This window comes from Atractosteus spatula, chromosome 14 (genome assembly GCF_055471065.1).
Source record: "Atractosteus spatula isolate fAtrSpa1 chromosome 14, fAtrSpa1.hap1, whole genome shotgun sequence".
Lineage (NCBI taxonomy): Eukaryota > Metazoa > Chordata > Actinopteri > Semionotiformes > Lepisosteidae > Atractosteus > Atractosteus spatula.
In genome coordinates, this window is record NC_142719.1 from 25,377,263 (window position 1) to 25,389,408 (window position 12,146).

At 36.1% G+C, this 12,146-nt stretch overlaps 1 protein-coding gene across 1 annotated transcript; it reads right to left on the minus strand.

Annotated features, from left to right (window-relative positions):
* Positions 1–2,999: 2,999 nt before the first annotated feature.
* LOC148820957 (cation channel sperm-associated protein 3-like) lies at positions 3,000–10,506 on the minus strand. Its single transcript, XM_088933518.1, has 8 exons — positions 10,373–10,506; positions 9,773–9,926; positions 8,970–9,209; positions 8,491–8,673; positions 7,933–8,073; positions 4,811–4,930; positions 4,065–4,222; positions 3,000–3,108 (listed from the first exon to the last, which is right to left on the minus strand). Exons 1-8 carry the CDS (start codon positions 10,504–10,506, stop codon positions 3,000–3,002), a joined length of 1,239 nt encoding a protein of 412 aa, XP_088789644.1.
* Positions 10,507–12,146: the final 1,640 nt, after the last annotated feature.

A 12,146-nucleotide genomic window follows, 5' to 3' on the forward strand; every position in this document is an offset into this window, starting at 1 on the left:
AAAATGTTCATGCTTTTACGCTTGTGAACACTTCAAACTATACATACTGTATACAAACACATTAACTAGATTAATAAGACAAGATGATTAATTCCCAGACATTTAAGGAACACGTTTAGCTGAAACGGTTTTCATTCAAACGAAGATGCGAATCATTGATCTCAGCATTTTAACTGCTGTACGTCTCATATCAGCTAGCCAAATACCTGAGGGTTTCACGAAAATCTTTCGCCTTGCTCACTTTTCACGACAAGTGTGTATTGGCTTTGTTTGCTTCAGTACTCGAGACTGGACAGTGTAAACCATTAACTATCTAGAACCAAAGTCTGCACATCCTCGATCAACACAACAAAAAAGCGCACAGACGCCATTAAACGTCGATCTATAAGCTATTGTCTGCTTGTACATCTCTAACGTCCTCTATGGTCTTATTAAACTCTGATTGTGTGTCAGGCACATCCCTCGAATACCCTTTGCTTTTGTTTGCTGTGGTCACTGTAGGAGAGACGAGCTCGACCCTGCCGGCTCCAGGGAAGAAACTGGATTTTTGTAATAGATAGGATTTCAGTTTTCTGGGATTAAGGTGATTTCAGGGGCCGAAAAATAGGGAGGAGAAAGCAGCTGGGAGGCATTAAAGAAAAAACTGCAGTCGACATTTGTAACTCAGAGACAGACGTTGCAACTTAACATTTTACTGAAATTTGTGCAGCAACATGAGATATATTTCACTCGTCAATAGTACCTTCAATTTTTTGTCAATCAAAAATCAATTAAATAAGTCGTGAAAAGATCATAAGCGATTTTACCGAAGGAACCCAGCCTATAAATTTAAAAGGTAAAAATAATTTTGATTTGATATATACTTCAAATTGTAATTATTTGGATCGATGGACTTTGTTTTCCGAGGAACTTGGGATTTTCATGTTGAGTTAAAAAGAAAACTACCCAGTTTCATTTGAAAACCTTAAATTTTGAATTCATACTTGTAAAAAATATTTTCGATATAGGTCAGAAGGTTTAGCACTTGAAACGTTCATTAGTCTCTTTTGTAAACTGTAATACAGTACTCTCAATAAAACATAAATCGTTGATCGAGACAAATGTGTTTTAACATTATAACTATTTCTAGAAGGCTATTTTGATCGTCCTTTAATTAGTTTGATAATGGGATAGTATTAATAATACTCATCACATATAATAAACACAGTATATAAGATTTCAATTAATCAGTTTTGCATGAGTTTAAAATAATACAAGCCCAATGCCAGCATTCTATTTGCAACTAGAAAATGCTGTCTTTTTTGTTGCATTTTGTACTGTTGCTGGTGAATGTTATACTATAACAGGATACCGTTTACAAACAGTTACGTGGTTTTGTGTAGGCTGTCACAGTCTAGAACTGGCTGCTGGGAATTTTTGAGCTATCAAGCATGACGTTGAAATTTCATTGTTTGTTTAAGTTGTTTTATGACTACAGTAAAAATGGAAAACCACAAGTTCTTATGGAAACTGTCAAGGGTGGAGAAAAACTGAGATATTCACAAATGAAGGCTCTGAATGAAGTTACCCTTTTTCCTCCTTCCCACTTTATACGCGCACCCAAACGTACGCGCGCGTAGTCATACAGTACATACACTGTAAATGCAGCACAAGCGTTGGTTTTCTGCTACAGCGTAATTGGACACTTGAACTACAAAGGCCTTGCACGTACGTTGATAAAATGCTATTTTAGAAGTCTGCATGAAGAAATAATCTATCATCTAAAAGTAATTGCCACTGCAGTGTCTCATTTCGAGTGACAGAAAACGCCGTAAATTATGGTATGATGTGGTTTATAGCAATTACGCAAATGGGCTTGAGATAACAACTTTATAGAGCTTTAGTTATTGGCCCCTCTCTCAGTGCCAAGCTTTGACTCACACTCCATTAACCACATAATCAATGTGTAGTATCTTTCTTATAATACTGTACCAACCTTTCATATCTGAATTATTGACACATTAGAGTAGTATTAATGGCAATAGGCTACTGCTCTCAGTGCCTTTTGTACATTATATATATCAACAAAACTTTTTACAATTTTTTTACATTTTACAAATACTATTCCTGTGCTTCTTATCCAAAACTACTTAATATAATATTTTTAATGTAGTACAGCGGTCTAAAATGTAGTTCCTGCAAGGCCTAGTGTCTTCTGTTTTTTGTTTTACTAGAGCTCTTGGTACACAGTTGTTCTTATTATTTATAACTAACAGGAGAAAAATGCAGACCTGTATTTTTTTACACATGGAATTATGGGAATCCACCATGTTTTGAAGCCACTGCTATCCCATCCTCCATGAAGAAACAGCTGGAGGAGATTCTTTTATCAATTAACTTCAAGCAACAAAACAAGCCAGGTAGGCCCAATGGCCTCCTTTTATTTGTAGCATTTTTTATGTTCCAGTCGTCTGACAAGGCTCCGACAGTTTTACAGGTAGCTACCCCATTAATGATGTGAATGTTTTGAGGAATCAACTATAAAAAACCTTAAGGAAGAATCCTATGTTTGTCTAAGAAAATAATTACGAGAATTGTTTCACTGACTACTAGTAATGGAACAAAACCCAAAGGAAACTTGACCTTCCAGGAATGGAACTAGGAAAATGGAACACTGAATTTGAATTCCCTTATCCAGGAGTATGTCATTATAACTTTTCGGACAAAACAACACAGCCTGTGTTAACAGAATTCTATGTAAACGTACTGTATTAAATATATTACATTACCAGCTTGCTGTGGTGGGTACGCAAAATCACTCTGATAGTCAAATAGCGCAATTTCATACATTATATAATGTGATGCGTTAATAAGTGATTGCAGGACTAACAATCAGATTCTAGTTCCCAGTGCACATTTTGTTTGCCAACCCAAACAAAGTAACACAAATGACAAGTGCTGCTTTTATTTGCTTCTGTGAAAAACAGAGGTTCAACTTCTTCAGGATTCCACTAGTTTGTTCATTTATCCTCCAGGATTTTTGCCTTTTTCTCCCCCTGTGCTTGACGCAAGTCCTCTTCCAAAATCTGACTCAATACAAAGGCAGTTTCAAAATAAAGCTGCGTCAACCTGAAAGGAATGATCAATCAGATTATCTTTATGATTTTGTATTCACTCCTATCTTTATGGGTTCACTAACAATGAAAATATGTGTACTTTTAAAAAATAAAGTAGCCGTTTCTATCTGAGGTATTTATTTATCTCTTACAAGCAGACAATAAAGGAAAGAAATTTACTTATATTAGACAATGGTGGAAATAAGTCTTAATGGACAATTTTTGAATCAGGAAATAATCACTTTTTTTACTCTTTCGGGTAAAGCTGTGTACACTCAGGTTTACACTGCAGACCATACAAAATGTCATATCAGGTACAGCTTTTCTTCTATAATAACTGAGGTCAATTTAAATCTATCTGTTTTCTATCTAAAACCTAATACACTTTTTACTATGACTTGTAAAAGTGCCTCAGATAAAAATGATTGTGTAGATGATTATTTTAAAATAAAGGTTTAATTTAAATAATTAGATGAAATATTCGAGAGGAAACCAGGGAAAGTGTTTGCATCCATTGAGTGCAGAGATGAAATACATACATAGAAATTGTATGTTTAATACTACTTTAAATTCACACACTTATAATGTGAAAAGAGATAGTGTCTTTCAAGAACTATCTCTACTAATTTTTGGATTCCTAAACAGTAAATTTTTCAGTTCAGTTGGAACTAAGGAAGGGGCTGGAAATAATCTACTTAAAAGCTGATTAAAGAGGTCAAAACATTTGTTACCAATCTTCTAAAAGGCACTGATATTTATAAAATATTTTCTCTGAACACCATTTAAATGCTATCATTAGGACAGTATTGTTAGCATAATTCAATTAACTTAAATTACAGAACATTTTAAAGCATGGCTAAAACAGATCTGCAGGGAAACAATGTGGCTGTACTGGAGAATGATTAATCCTTTGCATGCATCTGCTTGTGGAATGTGAATTACACTATTGTACCGAAAATGGTATCCCACCTATTTAAAGTACTGTCCTGATGATCCAGAGATGCTAAGTAGATATCTATGAATGACATGCTTGTACAAAGATCTTCCATAACCATGTAATCAGTGCGCCGCAACGATTTTTTGAACTGCTCCACCAGCATGCTGAAATCTTTATGGTCGTTGCTTGTCTGCAGACAAAAAACAAGGAAGGAGTTCTTTGCAATATAATTTTTTTTGTCTGCAGTTAATAAAAGTCCTAAGTACCCCTTGCTGTTATGTTATCTTTAAACATTTTAAAGGATATATCAATATATAGGAAAAATGAAATAACAAACTCCAGGAAGGAATTTTACACAAATAAGAAACTAGTTTAAAACGCAAAACCCATGGGATCTTGAACGAAGACAAGTAGTCAAACAAGTAGTAAATTATCTGCATCAGTACAATTATTATCTGCAAAGTATCTGTCTCTTAAAATCTACAGTACATAAGAATAGTGCTTAAACACTTATGCACACATTTAAGCTTTTTATGAAGATTTCTCAATTTTCTCACACCCTCTGCAATTTGTGATAAGGACGAACCCCTTACTTTATACCATTTACTTTATTTGATTTTTTATCAAATCTGTGCAATAACTCAACAAAGGAAATGGAAATTAATGTTTTCACTTTGCCCTTAGAAAACAATTGGATTCAATTTTCAAATGCTGAGAACTTTGAAATTTTGAAAGCTGTGGTGTACATGATCCTTCCTGTCTAGTCCTAAAGACCCACGTGGCTTTGAATGAGCTGTCGGACTTCCTCCTGCTGCCTCTGCAGGATTGCCTGCTTCTTCTGCGTGAGTGAGGCTTCTCGTTCACTCTGTACCTCCTTCTCAAAGCTCTTTGTCGAATGCTGCACATTGAAAATTAAAAACTTGAATAGACTTTGGATTCCTTATATGGCAATCTTAGATAATCAAGAGATATGCATAGACATAAAAAATGCACCCAGATAACTGCTTATAGACGGGGAAGAGTAAGCTTTTTGCTTCCATTTATAACAAAACAAAAAATATGTTGCTTTATGTACAATAGTCCCAAAAATCATTTATATGCCTGAAGGACAGCAATATAAAGCTGACATAGCTACAGAATCTATTAATTAATATCTAATAGAAATGTATGAACAGATGTACTGGGTATATTAATAGCATACCTGTGACAATAATTACATTCCTAAATACATAATGTTCATATTTATTCAGTGCCTGTAAATATATTGAAAATATTGTACATATATATTGAAAACACTGTACATTTAATTCTATAAAATTCTAAAATTAGTCATTTAATGCAACAATTTTAGTCATCTGGAACATTCAGTCTTAGAAATTGTATACAAGCTTGTGGAAGCCACTGGGTATAAAAGGAGACTGATAAAAATCCATGAAAGATCTCCATTTCAACTGTGGTACCCATCTTCAAGAATCTCAATGAGATGGTCAATGAGATGGTTTCTATCTCACCAGAAAGAGGATGTCAGGAAGTTTTACCCACATAGCCTCTCAGTTAAGTGGTTTAGGAAGATATCTCACACCTACTGGCCACAAAAGAGGAATCTACAAAAAACTGGCATCATCAGGAATGTGTCCAGGACTACTATTTCAATAATGGGGCCCTGTGAATCTGATGTGTGTAGTAGAGCTCTATGACAACAATAAAATGTACTCAATTTTAACAGCTAATTGACTCCCAACTCAAATGAAACCACATGACCTGGTAAGGTGAAAAACAGATTGGGTTTTTGGACAGTTTGACCTAGGGTGTGGCAAGCAGAGAAAGGTAAAACACATATTGGAAAAGGATGTCACCCGTTGTGTAAAGATGAGAAATGAAATAGTTCTGTTTCAGTGTTGTGTTGGATCCTCTGGTTCTGCTGTCATCCTGAGGACTAAAAGGCAAACAGATTCCACAGTTTACCCAGACATATTAGCCAAAACCCAGTGCCTTCTGCCATAAAACTAAAGTTTATTACAAAATGGTGTGAGCGGAAGATAGCAGACCCCATGTGCAAACTGCTCAGCTTGTAAGGGCTGGGGGAGGGGACAGGTTAATGAATAGAAAACCGAGGAGATAAGAGATTAACACAGATTAACACTTAAATTTGGGGCAATATATTTACTGCCACAGGGAAATATATTAGCATCATTATTCTTCATAAATTATATTGATGATTTAGATATTTAGATTCTGGTATAGTTATTAAACTAGTCAGGTTTTATACCAACATTATACCAACATTATACCAAAATAGGAGAGCATATAAATGGCAAAGGATGGTTAATCAGAGTTAAGCAAAATTCAAAACTGAGCAAAAATATGGTGGATGACACTTAAGACATACAAACGTGGAAATATTCTTAAAATACTATATATGTAGTTGATGGGGCAGCACATTGGCACAGTGGTTAGCTTTGCTGCTTCACAGCATTCTGGCGCTGGATTGAATTCCTTGGGTGCTGTCTGTGTGGAGTTTGTGTGTTCTACCCATTTTCACATGGGTTTCCTCCAGGTGCTGAAGTTTCCCCCCACAGTCCAAAGACACGCTGCTAGGTTAACTGGCTTCTGGGAAAATGTTCCCTGGTGTGAGTATGTTGTGTCTGTGTTTGTGTGTGCCCTGAGATGGACTGGCGTCCTGTCCAGGATGTACCCTGCATTGTGCCTGTTGCTTGTCAGGATAGGCTACAGCTACCCTGTAACCCTGTACTGAGTAACGTGGTTACAAAATGGATAGATGAATGCAGTTTTGACCAATGTTATTTTTATACATACAAATGTGAAACTCTTACCAGTGTTAACTTTTAGTTGCAGTTTTGTCTACTAAAGGAAACTATTTTTTTCATGGGACTGAGTAAGTAGCATAGGAATGTGGTAGTATTGTAAAATGCCAACAACTCAGTAGGGATGGTACAGAAAAACAGTGGAAGAAACTGTATGGAACATCAGCTATGGAAGCCGAGGACAGATTCTCTTGTCATTGGGCTGCATCTTTAACTATTTGAAACCAATGAGGAGTTGGTACAGAGCCATAAAAACATTACAGACTGAATAAGAGAACTATAAATAAATAACCACAAACCTTGCAAACCTGCATAACTGCTTTTGAAAAGAAAATGTAAGAAAAATAGTCCCTTTAGCTGTTAACTATAACATGCAATTTTGTTCAGCAGACATGCTGTTTACTATATCCAAAGCAACTTATCTGTTGTTATTTGTTAAGTACAGAAGTACTTTTGTTCATTGTAATGTTTTTTGCTTGGGGATCTAACCGAACAATGCAAAGGGGTTCAAAAGTCAAAGAGGCTCGATTCCCTCCACAGAAATCCCTAGAAATATCACACTGTAGGGCTATGCAAAGAGTTGTCCAGCAGGACAACATAGTCTTGACATATCTGACCACAAATACTGTTGGTAATATTCAAAGCATTTTCTAGAAATGCAGAAAAGTGACTGGTGCTCAATCGTCACTTATTCTTGTCCTAGTGAGTGCTGTGGTGCTGCAGTGAATTCTGAATCAAGGAATGCTAAAAAAGAATAAGTAAAATGAGAACTCTGGTGCTTGCCGAGATGGGCTCCAGCTCACCCCTCAACTTTAAAAGTGGATGATGCAGTCAGAAAATGGATGGATGGAAGAAATGGATGCCTGGTTTTAAAGTTCATCTGGATGCAATTATCAGAAGGGCCACATCTGGCTCCTCAGTTAGTTGCTGTAAAATCAATTCTTTTTTCCTAATTCAGGAGTGCAGCTAACGGAACTGAAGTCTTTTAACTTTAGGCCTAACAAAACCAACAACCCCTTTCCTAAATGCATTTTACAGCACGACCCCACCACTGAAAACCAAGAACTGAACATACATGAATTTCCATTATGACCACTCCAATGAACATGTTAAAGAAGATGAAATATCCAAGCAAAATGAAAACGATCGTAAAAGCCCGACTGGAAGTAAAGCCCAAATCATCCAGGCGTTTCTGCAGATCTGTCCAGCCATCAACCTGGAAAGACATAAAAAACAATTAAACTAGCTGAACACATTTTCTTTGTATTTTCATCCACTTTATTATGATTGGAAAATACTTATGAGGTCCTTGGTAAACCTTATTGTGGCATTAAGCCTCCCTGTTTGTTTTTAGAAAATAAAGGTTTCTCACAAGTATCCAAAAAATACTTTTTGTGCTGAAAGGTGTCTCTGACTTGCTATTGTTTATTTAAATTACTAATGCAAGAAATCCCTCAGCACTGATGGCCTCCATTATGGAAACACAAGATAGTAGAAGAGGGGAGTTTTAATCAGCCAATTTGGGCCTATTCAGCGTATATCTTAGTCTTGGAAACTGTATGTCCAGCATACAAGATTAACCAAACAAATGAAATACTGATATCCATAGGGTCTGCACCCCAGCTGTACTTACAGTTACTAAACTGAAGAGTGTGAAGAGGGCAGCTCCCAGGTCACCCCAGTTTTGAGGGTCTCCAGTAACAGGATCCCCAAAGAAGTAATATCCAATTATTGCGAAGATAAACATAAGGAGAAAGAGCAATACCAGAACATACACCACACTCTTCAGGGTCTTGAACAGCGCTGAAATCAGAGCCTGAAATCAGAAATCGTTCGTTGGCCCAAATTGTTCGTTGAAAACCAGTCATTTAATCATCCAGCTTTTATTGTGCGTAATAAATTTCAACGTGACTTTGTATAGAATAGTAATGCTCAGTACTGGAAGACAACAGGAAATATTTTTTATATAATTGGACGATAGACACTCGAAAAACAAAACAGATCGTCCGTTACTACGTGCAAGAAGGTGGAAATCTGCGATTTACTATTAATGGACTTGTATATGTGAGCTTGGAAAATCAAAAAAGAAAAATAATTCGCACGGTCATTTACCTGCAAACCCCGAATAAAGGAGACTGTCTTAAGTACTCTCAAGGAGCGAGCCGCGCGGAGCATGCGCAGGGAGCTGAGGGAGCGCATCCCTGTCCCGCTGATGAATAGTGGAATGAAGGACACGGTCAGAATAAAGGCATCAAACACGTTGTACGCGCTCTTCCAATATCCCTTGGGCTCCACATACACTTTCATCAAGAACTCCATGGTGTAAATGGCCAGAAAAAGCTCGTCTACTATCTGTGCACAAAAGAGTCAGTTCTGTAACAACGTTCAAACGCTAACCATTTTCAGATGCGATCATTAACTTTATACCATAGACTTACAATTCTAATACAACGATTCTGTCCATGGATTTCGTTGACTCAGAAGTGTTATAAATTATTTTATAAACATCAAAAGGACGTTTTTAATATAAGGAAAATTAGGTCCACTTGATCCAAACCCAGAAAATCTCCTGCAAACTGTACGTTTCAGGAAAATAACTCTTGTGATTTCCTTTAAATTATTTTAGCTCTTGGTAGGCAACTTTCCACATATACAAATACGTTTCTTTTAAAAAAAGGAAATTTTCGTCTGGTGTCAAAAGAAGATATTTTGTATGTTCTATATGGATAGGTCTTCAGCTCTCTTATGGAATTGGGATTTAAGACCACAAATAAATATCACCTTAACAGATGGAAAGTAACGTATAAAAACCTTTTTTACTCGCTCTTTTCATGAACTATCCTACGTTCATCTCTTACGCAATTGCTGCACACGATTACCCAATAACGTACAGGAGATAATATAACTTCACCCACCTCAAAAAAGCCGTAGAGTTTGTATTTCAGGTCATAGTCTGTCTCCAGCGCCATGAACAGGGCGTTGATTAAAATTGTCGACATGATGATGCCATTGAACAATGATTTTTGAGTTATGTTGGAAATGTAATCATAGAATTCGATATCCTTTCTCCTGTTTGTACACACACAGGGCATTCCAGTGAAATTCTTTATAAATTAAACTCATTATATTGAACACAAAAGGAGTGGTTTATCAAAGGTTCAGTATAACGATTTCATTTTCCTTCATTTGAACTCTGGTTTTATTTTTATACAACAATAATCTCTCATCTAAAGACATTGCCATATATCGTATTTGAAAATTTATGCTTCTTAAAACGAGCATGGTGTTCACTGGGTAGTTTAAGTGTTGACCACACTTCTCCCAACACTTCTCCCTTTTTCTATTTTTATGTATTTAAAAAATAAGTATAACTAGAAAATTAGGATTTAGCTGATTTCCCAGATTCAGCTTCAGAAGCTGTGAGAAGACATAATTCGCCACTAAATTCAGGCATCGTGTTCCTCGGTTCAAGTATCTTAGTTTAGTTTGGTTAACATTAGTATTATTCTACTTACACTTTTTTACCAGAAGCCAACCCTGTTCCTGAAGTATCCCAATCAGAGAATCGCCGAAGAGCTATCTGACTGACTGCTCCATCGATAAGAAATTCACTGCTTTTTCTTCCTTTAATTTTAGCGTCGTTTTCCATTGTTGAATTTAATCTTTGATCAAGTTTCTTTTACCAGCTTTTTCAAGACGCAAAAAGTCCAGCAACACCAGCGACTAATTTATTTCGTTCATGTAATTGTGAGGTCATAATTGCATGACAGAAAGGAGCGCGATTTACGTCATAATCTGAGACTACCCACTCTAATTTTACTTAGCGTTTATTAGCAGAAAAAATACTACTCACATATTAATTTACATATAAATATCTTTTAAACGTAATTTAACATAGTGACGGACTACCTTCAGTAATGATTAACTCTCCATAGAAGCAAACCTAAATTAAGATTTGAGATTAACATTACTAGTTACCTAGATAATTCTAGGTTTTGAAGTATTGCTAATGCTGTGTTTAATAGTAATAAGTAGTAAATTTCATTCTGTACTGTTGGCAGTGGAAAAAACAATAATGAACAAAGCTGAAAATAATTATAAATCCGGGGTCAGCACCTAGTCAAGTGTATCTTATCTGGAGACTATATCTCATGCTTCATTTAGCAACATTTGGTCTACTGTCTTTATGACAGTATGACAATGATGATGTGGAAGTCACAGTTTGATCAACTCTTCTGTGTAAATTGTCTGTGCTATAAACATATGAGAGGCTCTTTTTGTTTTGCTGCGTTTTGTTTATGGCCTTTATCAGTTACCATGACAACCTGGCACTACACTGAACAGTTACTCGCACAAGTAATATTTAACACACACAGAGTGAGCCTAGGTAAAGGGAATACAGGTGACAGAGGGGAATCAATGACCACCCCACCAGAATACAAGGGTTTAAGTGGGTAATTTTAACATTTAGAGTAAAGTACAAACATCGGGTATAGGGGGTAACCCCGGCGTCCTGGCCAAATTTCCCATTGGCCCTTACCAATCATGACCTCCTAATAATCCCCCTCTATGAATTGGCTACATTACTCTGCTCTCCTCCCCACTGATAGCTGGTGTGTGGTGAGCGTTCTGGCGCACTATGGCTGCCGTCGCATCATCCAGGTGGATGCTGCACATTGGTGGTGGTGGAGGGGAGTCCCCATTACCTGTAAAGCGCTTTGAGTTGAGTGTCCAGAAAAGTGCTATATAAGTGTAAGCAATTATTATTAATTATTAATCTGTTTTACACAAACACTGTTGGATTGTTTTACGTAATAGTGATGAAACTGCAATAACCCTTAATAATGATGACCCAATCTTTAAAAGCCACATTGATGTATTATAATATACCATAAATACGCACATTTAAATTTAAATCATTTAAATCATTTACATCATTAGCATTTCAAGCAGATTTCTACAAAATCCAAGCAGCTACCTTCAATTCAGTAAAAAGTAATAAAATATGCATTTAGCCCCTTCAATGATTTCAATATTATCCTTTTAATTGCCATCTAGTTACAGTTTTTCAATCACATCATTCAAAATAAAAGTAAACAGAATCCCTCATTATTCAATTTATCTATCAAAAGTTGGTTAAAAATACTTTACATTTTCAATCAAGAACATAACCTGCTGCCATTGTATTGTCAATCAGAAACATGGTTTGATTTGGTTTTAACTGATATATAATGTGCATTTTTAGTTTTTTACTACATTTTGTGCAAATTGAAAAGGACATTTCACTTA